Consider the following 19,015-nt stretch of genomic DNA (forward strand, 5'->3'; position numbering starts at 1 on the left):
ACAAGCACAATAAAAATTCTTATACTTTAAATTTTTTTTATTCAAAAGAACTTATTTAAATTATTTACTTAAATTGGGTCTTGATTAACTTGTTAATTTGATAAATGGTTATAGTGTTGCTGTTTTTGATTTTGTGATTGCTAGATTATTGTGCTGTTCTTGATATTTTGAGAATTCATTAATTTGATAAATTGTTATTACTGTGACTTGTTGTTCTCGATCTTGGTGTTATTATTATTGTTTTGATCTTAGTTTATGTTGTTATTCTTAATTTATTAATATTGTCATTGGCTTGTTTTTATGTTATTTTGATTTTAGATTTTTAATTTAGATAATATTTTAAAATTTATATTAGATTATAATTATGTATTAATGTGTTTTATTTATGTTTTATTTATTATTTATTATAAAATAATTATTTTAATTGAACCGATTAAATTAATAAATTAATAATTAAAGTGATTCGATAATTAATTTGATTAATATTAATTAATACAGAAAAAAATATGAACATATGCTTCATAGAAATAAAAATCAAAGATAGAATATATTTTTATTGTGATCTCAATGTCTTTTAGGTAGTGTTTGGTGGAGAGACAGAGACGAAAAGATTCAGACTGAGAGATAGAAAATATTGAAATAAATTTTAGTATTCTGTTTGGTGCAAAATAGGAGGCAGAAATTGAAATAAAAATAAAATTTTAATTTAATTTATACAAAGAATAAAATTGGAATTAATTAATTAAAATGAGAATATTTTAAATATAAAATATTATTAAAGTTTTAGTTTCTATCTCTAAAATTTTTAGTCCCTTGTGTCCTTACTTTTTAGAGGTATTGAAATACTAAAATTTTAAAAATAGAGACAAAAATTTTAATACCAATCTCTGAACTAACAAACATAATACTAAAACTTAATCTTTCCATCTCTATCCCAATACCTCAAAACCTCAAAACAAAGCTACCTTTCCCTAAGGTTAGGAGACCATAAAAAATTCTGATGGTCCTGCTGATTAATCTCACACACGCCCAATTTCATTTGAACCCTAGCAGTAGCAGCAGTGAAGTACAACAACGCAGTCGTACTCGCACACTCTGCTCTCTGTGCCTCTGCCTTTCTCACTGTCTTCCGGTGGCGGTCTCTCCCTGGTCACAGTCTCTCACTGGTTGCCTGTCGCTGGGCACTGCTGTCCGCCACTGGTCTGGTCGCTGTTCTCCCTTCACCTCTGTCCGAAGCTCTCCACGGCCACGCCTCTGCTGTGCTTTCAGCCTCAGGTTTGTTTTCTACCCCTGTAATCATGTACTCTTAGTCCCTTACACTATATATAATATTAGCAAAAATAAACCATAGGGCTATCTTTTGTGATTTACTGATTTTTAATAGCTTTTAATTGTGGATTTGTTGTTGTATTGTTCTAATTTTTATTGATGTTTATGCGATTAATGGATTGTTAACAAGTATTTTGCGGAGTAAAATGTCTTCACTTGGAGGAGGTGTTGCTGGAAATGAAGGTGATGGCAAGATTGTTAATAATCCATAAATTTGTTACTACTTTTGACTCAAACTTTTTATTATAATTAGTTCCAACTTCAAATTATTATATGATGGATTATTTGTTTAGGTATAAATCGTTAATAAGCTATAAATTGTTATGCATTTTGAGCTACTATGACGTAATATAATTATGGTATTTGTACTTATTTTCTCTGTGTTATTATATTAGATTGGTGATTATCTTTTTCCTGTTTGCAATTATATAGTACAGCATGTATATCTATTTGAGCCTACGTTTCTCCGTTACTTGCAGTAATAAGATTTTTTGTAGGCACTTGTGTTTCGTGATGCGTTTTTACATTTTTTCTGTTCCTGTACTAACCTTCTGTGCCTGTATAGGCACTAGTTTCTGACAACCTTGCTCAGTTGCTCGTGAGGTGCTTCTTCATCTTCGATTCTTCCAGTGGACTCCTAATCAAAATACCAATTGTGAAATTTTGATTTATTTTTTCTTTTTCCGCATAGTGAAGGGAGCAATGGCAGGTGAAATTTTCTTCATCTCATCTTCAATTTTCCTTGGGGAAAATAGATTTTTATGTGAATTTGTTCTGAATTGGCCCTTTGTTTCTTATTTTTTTTTTTAATTGAATTTTGATTTTAACTTTGGGATATGAAAATTGAAGGGAGAAGCAAAGAGAAAGAAGGCGGAAGAAGAGGGAGGGCATGTGTGGTGGTTTTAGGTGACATTGGACGCAGCCCAAGAATGCAATACCATGCTCTTTCACTTGCTAATCAAGTTTTTCTCTTCCCTTCTCTGTCTATTTTTCTAGTTTATCCATCCAATTTTATGATTTGGTGTCATACTTCACTCCAATTTTATTTAATTTCCATAATATTGTTACCAATTTTTGTGCTGAACAATTCACCAGAACCTGAATCATCACCGCAAAAGAACTGCTCTTTAAGTTATTTTTTCAAAGTTTAGATTGCAAAAGTGTTTTAAATTGGTCTGAGAATCAACCATGCTGTTTAATTGTTGTGTTATATATTTGAGATTGTACCAACATTTGTGTTCAATATGACTGCCAGTTATTTGGTGGCTAGATTCTTCATATTATGCAGTTGGTAATCTAATTTTATGAGCATGATTTTGGGTATTAATCTGGAGTTGCTCAGGTTAGCATTTCTTAACAGGGTTCCATGTTTTTTAAGGTCTGCTTAGTTGTTAGCTGTTCTTGTACTATTTCCAAGACTTAGCTGATGCTCAGACCTTGGAGTCGATGATGTTGTTTCTGTGATTAGATAAATTATGGTGTGTAAATGAATCCTATGTCCTTTAAAGCAATTAATTTATACTAAGCAATAAGTAGAGTTTGTGTACACAGCAGTTGCCTTGTGTGATTAGATATTGACTGGGTCACATTTGATAAGCTATTAAGGTATATTGATGTAGAAAGGGATAGGTAACTTAGGAGTAATTCAATTTCTTAGTCAATCTGTTTTTATCGGATTGAGTCTATGACCTTGCATTTATACATAAATGATACATTTCGTTAGCTACATTGCATACAGAACCTTGTCTTGTTCTTGACATTGCATAATTTAATTGCTAGAGTTAATTTAGACTCAGAAACCTCTCAAAACATACCTGGGAATCATGAAGGACCATCTCTATTGTAGTATTGTGTTGATTCCACTATTGTTCACTTCTCCTTCATAGGCACCTCTCAAACCCTCACAACCCACACCTTGAAAGACCAATCTAGCTTCTTTGCATTGACTCCTAGGAAATTGATTTTCTCGGCCATTTTTGAGAGGAAAAAGGAACAGGGAAGGAAAATGCAGTGGTTCTGAAAATGAAGTGGTTTAGAGGCAACTGGTAGGAGTTAATATGAAGTGAGGGTCTGCTATAGGAAGGGTCTAAATATATAGTAAATATCCGAAGCAAAGTAGGAGGGAAATTTGAATTCTGTTTTCTTTTTCAAGCATGTTAGATTTAATGCTGTGGCAGTGTGAAGCTTAAGCGTATTATTGTGTGATCAATCTAGGACTCTGTATAGGGATAGATCCAAAAGAACCTAGGATAATATGTTATCAATACATTTTAAACAAAAGTATTTCAGCTTAAAACATATTTTTAATATATTTCCTTTCCGGCCATTTCAGTTTCATGTGTCTGCTGTTTTTCTTTTACTGACACCATCTTGATTTCAGTGTTATTTCTTTGGTTTGTCCAACTTTGATGTCCCATGCTTTTACAGTCATAGGTATAAGCATTTTGTAGTACAACGCAATTTAATAGTGATTTATGAGTTCCTTCTAATGCATTGCAGGCTTCGTTGGAGGTGGACATTGTTGCATACGGAGGTAGATTTTGCAATTTCATATTTTTATGAGGAATAGGTTCTATTATTACAGTTAATGGAATTAATTACCACTTTTCATGTACCGCAAGTGTAAATTTTTCTTATCTAACAATTTCTATTTTCTGACAGGTTCAGAGCCGCATGGTGCACTTCTTGTTAATCCATCTATCCATCTTTACATAATGGTATGTAAGTTGACAAATCTTTTCAGCTTTAGCTATTGTCATATTTTACTCAAAATTGATGTAGCGTTGGAACATTCTCAAATTTTCAGAAGCAGTGGCCAACGGCCCGCCAAAGTTTACCAAGGATACTTATACTTTTGTTGAAGCCATTAGTTCAATTTTTCACGCTTCTTTGGTTCCTTTGTATAAAAGTACCTTCTCCTGATATTTTTATTGTCCAGGTTAGTTTACTTTCCTCCTTTAGGTCCATTGTTATTGAAATTAAGTATTTTTATGCTTTGCTCAATAGATCCAATGATAGTATGATACTTGCGAAATAGTATTTTTATACCTGAAATATTGGATGGTTGTTTCCTTTGGCTCTGTTGCCACTTTTTGAGAAGCAAACCAGATGCCAGGACAAGTAGGTCCTGAGAAATTTTGCAATGGACTTACAAGTTTTTAAGGAAAATAAAGTACCAAGTAAGTCCTGAGAAAACTCGGTGATGGACTTATAGGTCCCTGAGAAAAATGCCAAATAAATCCATGAAGAATTGAAATACTGGAGTTATAGGTGCCTGAAAATTTGCAATGTTGGACACGATTCATTCTTTTCTGATTTTCTCAAGAACTTACTTAGTACTTTTATTTTCTTGAGGGACCTATAAGTCCATCGCAAATCTCTTGGGGGAGCTACTTGTCTTCTTACTCATAATAAAATTATTTCTGCAAAAGAAATTTTTGTTAGATCAGCTTATGCTTCTAGAAAAGAATTGATATGATAATGGTGTCTAGCTTGGGTATCTTTCATAGTTGATCATAGGTACTATATTCGTAAGGGTAATAATTTATTATCTGGTTTCTGGTTAGGTTAATTACATAATGAATTCAATGACATTCAAGTGAAACAACCATTGCTGGAGCAAGACTGCTTTGTAGTTTATTTTTACATTTTATCTGCTTCCTTTCTTTGTACAGAATCCTCCTTCGGTTCCGACACTAGTGGCAGTAAAATGGGCTAGTTGGTTGAGGAATTCATCATTTGTCGTAGATTGGCATAATTTTGGATACACACTACTTGGTCTGTCCCTTGGAAGAAATAGTCACTTTGTATCTTTATATAAATGGTAACATTTTAGTGTTTTTTTATTACACATCAGCTGATGAGTAATTTTCTTTTTGGTCTATAATGATTTTGCTCTCACATGGTTTTTGCTAATGTTATTTTTCTTGGCTTCATTTAGGTTTGAAAAGCATTATGGGAAAATGGCAGATGCTTCTCTGTGTGTAACAAGAGCAATGCAGCATGAATTGGCTCAAAATTGGGGAATTAAGTAAGAGGGTCAGCTCAAAGTTCAATGAAATTGTTTGATATTAAATTGTCCTTGAACATAAACCAATCTTATGCATATTTCTTAACTTTACAGTGCTACAGTATTGTATGATCAGCCACCTGACTTCTTTCATCCCACTTCATTAGAGGAGAGGCATAAGGTAAGTTTATTGTCTTGTTACGAGTAGCTCTGCTTATTATTATGGTTAAATCACTCTGGAGAATCTTGTAGTTTCACTCAATTTTCAATTATGTTTTTATAGTTTAAAAATTTATAATCAAGTCCTTATATTCTACACAAATTTTCAATAGGTTCCTATAATTTAAACATTTCTAATCAAGTCCCTATATGTACAAACAATTTTCAATTTAGTTCCTCCAATTTAAAAATTGTGATCAAGCCCTTATCTTAAATGATAAATCGCTATTTTTCTTGAAATTAGTATTTATAGTATAAGGACATAATCATAAAATTTTAAAATAGAGGGACCTAATTGAAGAATGTATATACTATAGGGACTTGATTGAGAAAATGTTTGAATTGTATGGACCAGATTGAATTTTTTTTTATACAGCATAGGACTGGATTTCACACTTTCAAATTATATCAAGCTAATAAAAAGAATTAAGTGAAACAATAGGATCCTCTATAATAATTAAACCCGTAATTATTCAATAAGAACTGAAAGATCCCCATGTATAATGCGGATAATTAATAGTTGTTTTGTAGATTAAATAAGGAACTCTGTCAGCCTCTTGGTTTTAGAGATTGTGTTAGCAATGGTAAGAAAGGTCTTACAATCTAGAGATATAATACTGTCAATCTTTGTGAATTGTTTGTTAATCTACCTTCTTCTTAAAGGAACTTCTTTGATTGGAAGCCATGGCCAAAATGAGACCTTATTTACAAATGAGGTTGGTCCAGACATATATTTGAAGCGTAACCGTCCAGCACTTGTTGTAAGCAGCACGAGCTGGTAAGTATATTCTATCATTAATTGAATGCATTAGTTTAAAATGGCTGGTCTGCCTATTCTAATTTTCCTTATTTACCTCTTTATTATAGAAAGGCTGCTCCATTTATTTCAGTGGGTTACTTTACCAGGTCTGAGTGATTTGTTTCTGTTAACCGTGACACTTTCAGGACTCCTGATGAAGATTTTGGAATTCTTTTGGAAGCTGCTGTGATGTATGACAGACGTGTTGCTGCTATATTAGGTGAAGACGATTCGCTAGATGAGGATGTCGTCTGGAAAGAAATATCTGATGGAAAACAATGTTTATATCCCAGATTGTTATTTATCATTACTGGTATAAAATTTGTGTTCTTTCCTATTCAAGTATTGGATATCAAATGAAACTTCTTAACATGGGATCTTTATTGCTAAAGGTAAAGGTCCTGAAAAAGAAAAGTACGAAGCAAAAATAAAGAGATTAAAACTTAAACGTGTGGCATTTCGTACCATGTGGCTGTCTGCTGAAGATTACCCATTATTGCTAGGTATTTTGTGTATTGCATGGCTTTAAAAGTTGCTGTACATTGTGGTTCATTATTTGATCTTAACATCTTCATGTAATTTAGGGTCGGCTGACCTTGGAGTTTGTCTGCATACTTCATCATCAGGATTAGACCTTCCCATGAAGGTAATCATAGTCATTTGGCAATATATGATAGTAACACAGATGGAGTGTTGCCATTTTTTTATTATTTAGATAACTCCCCTCTTTATAATCTGTCTTTTCAAATGTTTGGCCACAGAGCACTCATTAGCTTCTTAGGCATTAATTGTAAGGCATTATGTTTATATTAGAAAACTTTCGAAAATTATCTTGTTATATGTTAAAAAGAACTTGAATTGAGTGTCACTTTTTAATTTTGAATATTATGGTTTGTTTTTTAATGTAGGTTTCAAACAACTGTTGACTGAAATTTTATTTGTTTTCTATTATTTTCTCCATTTTTCATCATTTAATGTACCAGGTTGTCGATATGTTTGGCTGCGGACTGCCTGTTTGTGCTGTTTCGTACTCTTGGTGAGCTATGTACTTCCTTTGGGAACCACTTGTATTCTTTATTTTCAGACAATATGCCTTTTTCATTTATTTATTGGTCTTTTTTTGTTGTTGAAGTATTAAAGAATTGGTTAGAGTTGACAAAAATGGTATTCTCTTCTCTTCATCTTCAGAGCTGGCTGATGAACTTGTGGTGAGTTTGTTAATGCTTTCATATGCAATATTTGTTAGATTATACACAATCTCCCTTTAACATGATACACAACTATTGAGTAGATTAGTTTGTTAAATATACATTGTAATAAAGAAAAAATAATAAGAAAAAAGAGAAATTGCATCTAGGTTATACGGTCATCTGAATACACCCCTGTTTCGGAATTTGTTTCTGTAAAGTTTAATTTATTTTCAGCTTGACTTGGCCACAAGGCACTTCTAGTGGGTCATTATTACCTAAACCTACCAACATAGAGACCTTGTAAGAAAGATATATTAGAGACTCAAATGATAATCCGTAACTTCATTTGCTTTGAGATTTTGTATCTTAGTGATCCCTGTGGCCATTTTGTATCTTAGTGATCCGTAAACTTGTAACATGCTAATTTGTTCTCTTGCTGTATATTTTCAGATGCTTTTCAAGGGATTTCCTGATGAATGTGATGCTCTGAAGATTCTCAAAAATGGTGCACTAGAAACCAGTTCTTCGACAAGGTGGGCTACAGAATGGGAAGAACATGCAAAGCCACTAATAAACAAGGCAAGATTGTGAATCTGAGTTAATCCAATTCTCCCCGTTGTTTTATTTTATACACTGCTTCAGGCCTTTGAACTTAAAATATGTGAATTTCGATTTTCAGGTTGTATCAAGATTTTGATTTTCTTTTGATTCTCGGAAGATGTCTATATAACAGCTCTAACGACAAATGAGATTGATCTCTTGGCTGGATCCAGTGGAAGGTCAGCTGGCACCGTATGCTGATTGTGTCCGGCATGATGATGTTTGGCAACGTGAGCAGTCGGAGTTATCTTCTGTAAAATCGGTGCACCTTGTAGAATTTGAAGGTTTAAAGAGATCCTGTTCCTAAATGATGGCTTTGTCTGATATAGGGTTCCATTTTTGTTTGACTATTGCCCGAAACTGTGGTCAAGATTGTAGCAAAAGTGAGAGTATAATTCTAAATCACCAGAGATTTGATTATGTTTTTATTTTTTTTTTCTTTGGTGAGCTGAGGCCTATTTTGATTAGGTAATTGTTTTCACCAATGTGTCACAATCTTGACACATTCCAACGCTACCGTGTAGGCACTTGGATTTACTCAACCTCTTGAGTTAAGACCAAGTCAATCTAACTCTCAATATTTTGGCAAGAAAGTTAAGAACACAAAAGCACACAAGAGAAAGGAAGTTTTGATAGAAAGAACACTTTATTATTTAAGTATTTGTCACAAAAGACTCACATCCAAACTCTAACTCTTGCCTCTTATTTATAGTCATCCACTTTCTTAATAGATGGTTAGGATTGAATCTAATCAATGGTCCAGATTAATCATCCAAAATTTTTATTACAAATATATATCCTACTATAACTTTTTAAATATTTCTTGATTATTCCATATTATTTTTCATATTTCTATATACATCAAGACTCTTCTAGAATACTCTGGCTTTCTAGAGTCTTTTAGAACTTTTTAAGGTATTTCGGGACCTTCTAGGATATTTTAAAACGTTCCGGAACCATCTAGAGCATTCTCAAACACTCTAGAAAACTATATAAACACTATTAAATCTAAAATTTTAAAATTTACTATGACATTCTCCCCCATCTAATGCGCACACGTCCTCGTTGCGTTCTGTTCATAATAGCGCTCTAGATGTTCTTGGAATTGCAATAGATTTTCACGAGCTTCCTAATTAGCTTTGGTTATCGGGAGTCCTTTCCACTTGATCAAGTATTGGATACTTGGTGATATTCCTTTTCGTCGCATGACATGATTAGCTAAGATCTCTTTGATTTCATCAAAGGATCTAATCACCACACGCAGAGCTCGACTTGAGTCACCTTTACTCGGTTCATCTTGGTCTTCATGATATAGTTTAAGCATACTCACATGGAAGACCGAGTGAATCTTCATAGAGGGAATGAGTTGTACTTTGTAAGCAACCTTCCCAATGATCTCAAATGACCATTCGTATTTGCGGATTAAGCCCTTATGAACCTTGTGCAAGACTTTGAATTGTTGTGGAAGAAGTTTAATCATTACCTTGTCTTCTACTTGATAGCTTGCATGCCTCCTCTTTTTATCTGCTCATTTCTTCATCCTCTTTGCAGCTCTATCGAGATAAGAATGAGTGACATCTGCTTGTTCTTTCCATGACTTAATCATATGATAAGCTCCAGGGTTCTTCTCTGAGTAAGAGGAAGAAAGAGAGTGAGGTGTAAGTGACTGTTGTCCAGTCACAATCTCGAACGGACTCTTCTCTGTAGACTGACTCCTTTGTAGATTGTATGAGAACTGAGCAATGTCTAGGAATTTTGTCCAATCCTCTGATTAGCGCTTACGAAATGCTTCAAGTAACACTCAAATAAGGTATTCACTCTCTCAGTCTGCCCATCGGTTTGAGGATGGAAGCTTGTTGAAAAATGAAGTTCCGACCCAAGGAGTTTGAACAGCTATGTCCATAGTCATTTTGTGAAGCGTGGATCTCGATCACTAATGATACTCTTAGGCAATCTCCAATACTTCACCACATTCTTAAAGAATAGTCGTGCTGCTTCCTCTGCAGTGCAGTCAGTAGGGGCATGTATAAAAGTAGCATACTTCGAAAATCGATCCACTACCACGAGAATAGATCCAAGCCCTTCGGTAAAACAAAGATGAAATCTAGAGAGACACTTTTCCACGGTCGCTCTGATGGAGGCAGAGGTTCCAACAACCCACTTGGCGTCTTCTTTTCAATCTTATCTTGTTGGCATACAAGACAAGTTTTAACATAGCCCTCCACTTCATCTCTCATTTGAAGCCAACCCACTTGTATTCAAATTCGAAATTAAACTCAGCTAAGAAATCTTGCCACCTAGCTTGTTTGGGGCTTACTTTTTTTTTAGTTTGGAAGTAGCTTGTAGCCACATTTTCTGTCTTGACAATGAAGTGTGAACCAAGTAAGTAGTGATGCCAAGTTCTCAGACAATGCACCACTGCGGTCATCTCCTTCTCGTGGACGGTGTATCGCCTCTCTGTATCATTCAACTTGCGACTCTAAAAGGCAATAGGATGTCCTTCTTGCATCAAAATCCCTCCAATGGCGTAGTCAGAAGCATCGGTATGGACTTTAAACACCTTTGAGTAGTCGGACAGTGCTAGTACTGGTCCTTTTGTGATAGCAGCCTTGAACTCATCAAAGGCCTTTTGACACTTCTTTGACCATTCCTAAGAGTGATTCTTCTTGAGAAGATCAGTTAATGGTGCAGCCTTGGCGGAGTGTCCCTTGATAAACCTCCGATAGTAATTAGCCAGTCCAAGGAATGACCTCAATTTCAGATACCTTGTTTGGCGGCTCCCATTCTTTGATAACCTTCACCTTTCCTTGATCCATGCAGAGAGTTCCATCTTTAATGATGTGTCCCAAGAAGTGGACTTCGTCCCTTGCAAAGAAACACTTTTCTTTCTTCACATACATGTTATTCTCTCGCAAGATCTTAAACACAGTTTGTAAGTATTGTACATGTTTCTCCAAGGTATTGCTATAGACAACAATATCATCCAAGTAGACCACTACAAACCGATCAAGATAAGGACGAAATATCTCGTTCATCAAGGAACAGAAGTTCGCAGGAGCATTGGTCAAGCCAAAAGGCATCACCAACCACTCATACGATCCATATCTCATGACACACGTGGTCTTAGGCTCATCACCATCGACAATCCTCACTTGGTGATATCCTGACCTTAAATCCAGCTTTGAGAACCACTTGGCTCTACCAAGTTGATCAAACAAATCGGCTATCAAAGGAATAGGGTATTTGTTCTTGATGGTTACCTTGTTAAGTGCTCGATAATCGATGCATAGTCTCAACGAACCATCATGCTTCTTTTGGAACAAGACTGGTGCGCCATAAGGTGCCTTTGATGGACGAATGAACCCAGCATCTAGAAAATCCTTGAGTTGCTTCTTCAACTCCTCAAGTTCTGGCAGTACCATCCTATAAGGTGTTGAGGCAGGCGGCTTTACTCCTGACTCCAATTCAATCTTGTGGTCCACCTTTCTCCTAGGTGGTAGTTGTTTTGGCAACTCGGGAGGCATCACATCCTTATTTTCTTAAAGGACTTCCTTGATTTCGGGAGGAACGTCTTCTCTTTCAGATGTTAACTCCTCTTGTAATAGAGCCAAATATGTAATCTCTACTTTCTTGAGTTGCATAGCAGAAAGCATGGGTAGTCCTCCAGCTTTAGAGACCGTAGGGACCATGCATGGAGACCCTTTTTCCATGACGCATACTATGTCGTAGTATAACATAGGTATTATATTTGCCTTCTTTTGCAAATCGAGCCCGATGACTATTTTGGAATCGTCCATGGGTGCTACTGAAAAATCCACAAGGCCCTTCCAAGAACCAAGATTCATCTAAACCCGTTTTGCTACTCCTTTAAGAGGTTTACCCTTGGTATTCACGGGTTTAAACCAGCCATTCTTTTCGGTGATCTTTAACCCAAGCCTCTTTACTTCATCAAGCATGATGAAGTTGTGTGTAACGCTAGTGTCGATCATAGCCATGACAAATTTTTCAATAATACAGGCTTTGACATACATCAAGTCTTTCTTTTCTGCAGTGCTTGCTTCTTTACCCTTCACAACATTCATGAGTTAGATAGATGCAACACACTCATTTACTTGAGTTTGGGCCTCTCATTCCTCGGTGATAGATGCCAGAGTCCCTGGTTTGGAACAGTCCTTCATTTGGTGTGGCCTCTTGCACACAAAACATCCTCTTTTGGGCACAAAAATATTCTTCTTTTCCTCGTACTCTTTCTTTGAAGAGTATTTTCCTTCTTTCTTGGTTGAGAAACTCTTCCCCTTGTCTCCCTCACCTTTAATAGAACTAAGTTTGGAGGAAGACTTAGATTTAGAGTCTCTCCTATGATACTCAGTGAGTGATTCGGCCACCACGATGACCTCATCGACATCCTTAACATTCCTTCTTTGTAGTTCTTGCTTTGTCCAAGGTTGGAGTCCATCAATGAAGAAGAACAATGCATCTTCTGATGCTAAGTTGGGGATTTGAAGCGTGAGAGTAGTGAACTACTTTACATAGTTGCTAATCGTACTCTTGTACTTTAACTCCCTCAACTTCTTCCTTGCTTCATAAACCACATTCTCAGGAAAAAATTGTCTTTTCAACTCCCTTTTGAAATCTTCCCATGTGGCTATGTTGCAAGTACCATTCTCCATATCTACGCATTTTGTCCTCCACCACAAAGTAGCATTATCAGAAAGGTAGAGAGTTGCAGTGCGTAATTTTATTGCTTCTTCGACCACCCATTAGCCTTCAAAGTACCTCTCCATTTGCCATAAGAAGTTCTCCACCTCTCGAATGTCCCTCACGCTCTTGAACTCATTTAGCTTTGGGAGATCAATCTTTGTCGTCTCCCTTATAATGGTTGATCGAGATTTTGCCTCCTCGAGTCAAACTCGAACTTCCTCAAATAACTTCAAGGAATTCTCAAGTTTCTCTTCGATTTGGAGCATGCTTTCTTTGAAAGCATCTAGTTTTCCTAACACGTGAGTCTCGAGGGTCTCCTTGTCATGTTCTATCCTTTGGAAGCGCTCATCCATAGAGGATAGAACATTCTCCAACATAGAAACTCTCTCTTCTAAAAAGTTAGAGTCCTTACCTCTAGGCTCACTTGAAGAACGGGACTTCTTGCATTCCAATTGAGAAGGAATAGCATTCTTTCCCCTTTGAGACTCAACATGCTCCATGGTTATACTAGAAGCCATACCCACAAACCACTTGTGCTCCTTCTCGAACCTTACTCTGATACCAAATTGTCACAGCCTTGGACACACTCCAACGGTACCGTGCCGATACTCAGACTTACTCAATCTCTTGAGCTAAGACCAAGTCAGTCTAACCCTCAATATTTAGTAAGAAAGCTAAGAACATAAGAGTACACTAGAGAAAGGAAGATTGGTGGAAAGAACACTTTATTATTCAAGTGTTTGTTACAAATGACTCACATACTGAAACTCTAACTCTCACTTCCTATTTATAGCCATCCACCTCCTTAATAGATGGTTAGGATTGAATCTAATTAACGGTCCAGATTAATCATCTAGAACCTTCATTACAAATATCTATCCTACCACAATTTTCTAAATACTTCTAAATTATTCCATACTATTCTTCATATTTCTATATATATCAAAACTCTTCTAGAATACTCTATGGTGTAACACTCTCACTACCAGAATGTCACGCTTCCGGCTGCGCCACTCTGATAGCAAGAAGTATTATGGCTACTTTACATACTAAATATTTAAATAGGAGCCTGTGACTCGACACTGTATCACTGCGTTCTTTGAAAACCGAAAAATAAATACTTTATCTTAAGAAAAATACAAGCAGACATAGATTCATATACAAGACTCCTTACATAATATCTTATAATATAGTATACACATAAAACATACAACTCCTATCCCTCTTACAAATTTGTGATAACAAAGACGAGGGAAGAAAATAATCTAATTCATACAACAATATATGAAACCAAACACAATTTAACTCTTCTTAATGCTTCTTCATCCGGTTCCTGAAAAGGTAAAGCTGTAGGGGGGTGAGAACCTAACCACATGGTCTCACCACGGAGTTTCAAAGTTGTCATAAGAAGATATTTAACAAGAAAATCATTTTCAAGCTCAATGATTATCATCGCCTTATGAATCTTTTAAAAACCAGTAGGTAATCGTTCAAAACTTTTTCAAAGAAATAATGTTTAATCTAATTGAAATCTGAAACCTTTCCTTTCTTATAAGAAAATCTCAATCAGAAACCAACCACGCAATCAAACAACACAATCATTAATTCAGCACCAAAGTTCATTCTCAAATGTAGCACGCCAGGACAAACACAGGCAAGACAGACAAGGAAAGCACAAGTAGGTAGCAATTACAGCAAATAGTTCAAGTAGCAGTTAAGAACAGTTTAGCAATTAGGCAAACCAAAACAAGTTCAAACCCAAGCAAAGCATACAAATGCATATGATGCATGCCTGTCCTATGGCTGATGAGGCTCATCTGTCGGTTATCCAGCCAACCCGACAAGTCTGAATTGTCCTTAGACTGTCCCCCGACGTGCATCCCCAAGAGTCTATGCATAGCTTTTTCTTAAATAATCAATATTGCTCAATGGGGGTAACATTCCCGGGAATTTATATAGTGCCCGGTCACACTTACGTCGTAGGGTCAACAGAGTATCGAGTTTTCAACCTGGTACACGTGGTGGCAAGCCACGGCACTTAATCCAGGGAACCTCGTATCTCAGATATTTCAAATTCATAAGCCACATAAATAATTCATTCACATTCATCAATATCATCATCATTCGTCAATCCATGTCTTATTTCCAAATTCATTCAAAAATCATATTTCAAATCCATCCTCATCATCCTTCTTTCCGTTAATCAACAATCTCAATCCAAAACATAATTCTTTCTTTTCTAAATAAATCAATCTTAAACATATAACGTTTAAGAACTAAATCTTTTTAAACAATTACTTCAAAAGAAACTTCCAATTTTATAAAATTCCGGCAGCATCTCCTCTAAAACTCGGATTCTGCCACCCTTTTCGGGTTCCATCCAAACATTTCTCAAACATTTTCTCAACTATTTCTAAATCTTAATCATCTTCCAAAATTCAACCAACTCCAATATCAATTTATTTTCAAAGCGAATCAATGCCAATAATAAATCTCTTTTTAAAATCAAAACAGCTCAAATACTAAATCATTTATAAAGTAAGACTAACTCAAAATTAAACCATTTCTAAAATTAATTCATTTTCATATTTCAAATCATTTCCAAAGCCGATGCGTTTACATTCTCAAAACAGCTTCAAAACAAGAAAGCCATTTTTCATAATAATCAACTAAATAACCTTTCAAACTAATTTCTTTTCAGCCATCACAAACTACTCAAACAATCAAGTAGTTAGTCATTCAGTCCAGGAAACAACCACATATATAAGACAATCATAATCACAGACATGTTTCTCACATTAATATCTATTTATAACAACTCTGTAATGTAAAATAGATTTTAAGAAAAACCCCTACCTCAGTTTAGCCAAAGCTCAGTAGTTAAACGCATCAATTCCTTTTCCGTTCATCACTTCTGTTTGGCTTATGATCCTAAGAGAGCAATTGCTTTACCAGCCTTCAATATTATAGTTCCAGAATCTCCAACATTAGCCACATAGAGATGATTATCAACCAAAACAGCGGTTGAAACAGTAGAGCCATCATCCTGGAAAGTGTTTTTTTTGGAATCCAATTGAGAATCAGTCCCTTGATACGTTTCACTTATAGCCAATTTGGCACCAGTAAAGAAAATTTGGATGCTTCATGAGATTATCAAAGAGATGCTCTTTCAAATACTCTGCAACACGAGAACTACCATGAACGTCAAATATTCCAAATAAGCATACTGAATGACCACCAATCTTCAATGTTTTAATATCATAAAAATCCTCCATCGTCACATCTGAAGCTTGAACACCCACAGCTAAATCTTCCATCCTCACTTTTCCACCCTCCACTCGCAACCCGGCCATCATCATCTTTTTCTGGCATCATATTCACAAGGGAACCAACACTTCTTAACACATAACCCGTATCCATCATCATCACTGTGAATGTCTTAAATTGACGAATAAGAATTACTAGGGGCAGCTTGCAAACTCCTCTTAGTGTTGTTTATTCTCACTTGTTTGGAAAAGATTCCAGCTTGAACAACCAAAGACTTACACGATTGCTGCATACCATCTAACCAACCAATCAAGAAGACAGGGGTTCCGGCGTCAGTTTTCGACAACCACACTCGCAGCAGCGCAGCTTCCAACAGAACCAAATAGAGCGACAGTAACCTTCGAGCAACTCCGATGAGCTTCATCAGCGGTGGTAAGAAAGGCGGTCCCGACGGCCAGAGGCTCCAGCAGCGGTGGTGAGATTTGGCGGCAGTGACGTAAACATCGACTCCTTCCTCGCGTCGCACTCCTCCTCCGTCAGTCTCCTCTCTTTGGGCACTCTCTCTCCTCGGCTCCACCATGGATGGCGGTGACTCTGCTTGCAGTGAGGACGACGATGGTGACCTCAGCAGTGGCAGCGGCGGCAAGATGCGACGGCAGTGGTGGCTTCTCCCCTGCGCGCGCTCTGCTCCTCCCTTGCATGGCTCTGGTTCGCGCTCCTCTTCCTCTGACGGTGACACAATGGCACGGACGCATCTGCGGCGGCAACGGCCTCAGCCGCGACGAAGAGCGGCGGAACAGCTCACCAGCTCCGGTGCGTTTTCCCCCTTCCACCGGCGCTCTTCCCTCTCTCTCTGTTTTCTCGGATTTCACTCTCTCTTCCCTGCTTTTCCTGTTTCCATTTCCCTTCTCTTTTTCTTTTTGTTTATTCTGAAGCTGTGTTTCTTTAAAGAAAAGGGGGGTATGGCGGTGGTGGTTAGGGGGTTAGGGATTAGGGTAGAATTAGAATTTGATTTGGGACAAATATAAAATTAGAAATTTTTGGGTAAATTGAAATTTTGTTAAATTTTAATAAAATTAAGAGATATTATATTAAATTAAATTTTAAATTAATCCTTTAAAATTATTTTAAAGATATTATTTAATTATTAATTTGTTGATTAGCTTTTAATTAAATATTCTAATTTAAAATATAAAATAATATAATTAATTTTCTTTGTTTATAAGGATTAAAGTATTAAATTATAAATTCTTAATTATTTAAACCAAATCATGTAAAATTCTTATTATTTTACATTTACTAAAATTTATAATTTAAATATAGAAAATGATTCGTTAATTATAAAATTAGATAAAACCTTAAATTATTTTAAACTCAATTAATCAAAATTTGCTTTAATTATCTTTAATAAAATAATTTATGAGATTAAAGTACTTAATGAATAAATAAATCAAAATTAGCTCTTAATAAGATTTTCTAAAATTTCTGGGTTTTACATCCTACCCACCTTATAAAAATTTTCGTCCTCGAAAATTGATACAAAATAAAAGAGATTTCGTATTACTTCGCTCTTGAACTCATTTAAAAAAAAGGCAAAAAGTCCTCAATATATATACATATAATTTCAAATACCAGGATTTTCATATAAAAATATGAAGGTATAAGTATTATGTGAAACAAGGTTACAAGATAGGCTTGATGCACAAAATAATATGTTTCAAACATGTGATGGTAAAACAAGGCGACAAAAGGTTATAAAACGGGATAGGGTTAAAACAACGTACTTAACGTTTGCATTTGTTCTCACACCAACTTCAGATTCAATTATTCAAACTTCAACTTAACTTATTTCCTCCATCCTCAATCGTACTTCATCGAACAACTCATCTGAGGGTCTTCAACCTCGTCAACACTTCGCAAATTTTAATGATCACAAACCCAACATCAACAAAATTCTTTCACATGAAATAAGGTTCCACAACTCCCTGCAACATTGTATATTTACAAGTTTCACCTTTTGCGTCCATCAAACATACCCTAAGGAATTAATGTGTCGTTTACTAAGTCCAACAGTCACACAAGATACCAAAACTAACCTCGAGTAAACTCCGAAGGATAATAGACCTTAGAAAAGAAAGAAAAGCGGCAAGGACTGTATTTGCGAGAATTTGAAAGAATTGTTGAAATCACAAGTAGACAAGGATAAACAAGAAACGAAGAATGTTGGAAACAGGATCAATTGATAACTTTAAGGATAACTCTTGAGTCGAAGGGATTCGATAGGATCAATAAGATGAAAAACAACACAGTATTTTGAAACGAATTCAAGATGAATCAAGAAATATGAGGTTTACAGAAGAAGAATATCCAAACCAAAGACAAAGTTTATAGAACTCAAGAGTATGGTTTAAAAATATTTTCGAATGCATTGTTCGTAAAGAATGAAAAACTTAAGGGGAAATCATTTCATGTTCTGAAAGAGAAAATGGGTAACAAACATCCTTCAAAAGATTAATAAAAGCATAAATGTAGCATTATTTCAATATAAATTCAAGTGGAAATAGATTACACAAACTTTGTAAATAGAAGGATTAATTTGACTAAGAGCTAAATTGTATTTTCTCTTCTTTTTCAAGCATGTATGAAAACTACAATTTTGTTGGAAGAAAACCTGACATAAAGTTTTACTCATAAAAGAAAAGATGATGCATTACAATTGAACATGTTTAAATCACATACAGAAATTTTCAGAGTATAAGGTAAAGGAGTGTAGGCTGAATTGAAAGCGATTTTATTAAAACTTTAATAAACGGTTATATCGCCCCGGAACGAGTTCAAATCATATCAAAGAGAGGCACTGCTTAAGTAAAGCAATTCAAAGTCAGGGACAACTTTGCATAA

The 19,015-nt window shown here is 35.5% G+C and overlaps 1 protein-coding gene and 1 pseudogene across 1 annotated transcript; one reads left to right on the forward strand and one right to left on the reverse strand.

The window, feature by feature from the left end:
• The first annotated feature begins 973 nt into the window (after nucleotides 1-973).
• On the forward strand, nucleotides 974-8,584 carry LOC107629906 (UDP-Glycosyltransferase superfamily protein). The gene is made up of 18 exons (XM_016332849.3): nucleotides 974-1,275; nucleotides 1,895-2,038; nucleotides 2,179-2,291; nucleotides 3,829-3,862; nucleotides 3,991-4,046; nucleotides 4,136-4,267; nucleotides 5,004-5,152; nucleotides 5,270-5,359; nucleotides 5,453-5,519; nucleotides 6,078-6,141; nucleotides 6,221-6,335; nucleotides 6,503-6,669; nucleotides 6,749-6,859; nucleotides 6,941-7,002; nucleotides 7,340-7,392; nucleotides 7,489-7,564; nucleotides 7,997-8,125; nucleotides 8,226-8,584. Exons 2-18 carry the CDS (start codon nucleotides 2,032-2,034, stop codon nucleotides 8,241-8,243), a joined length of 1,443 nt encoding a protein of 480 aa, XP_016188335.1. The 5' UTR covers nucleotides 974-1,275; nucleotides 1,895-2,031; the 3' UTR covers nucleotides 8,244-8,584.
• A 7,152-nt stretch (nucleotides 8,585-15,736) lies between these two features.
• Nucleotides 15,737-16,694, reverse strand: LOC110270018 (putative protein phosphatase 2C 76 pseudogene; annotated as a pseudogene).
• Nucleotides 16,695-19,015: the final 2,321 nt, after the last annotated feature.

This window comes from Arachis ipaensis, chromosome B3, assembly GCF_059453495.1.
Source record: "Arachis ipaensis isolate K30076 ecotype BB chromosome B3, ASM5945349v1, whole genome shotgun sequence".
Classification (NCBI taxonomy): Eukaryota; Viridiplantae; Streptophyta; class Magnoliopsida; order Fabales; family Fabaceae; genus Arachis; species Arachis ipaensis.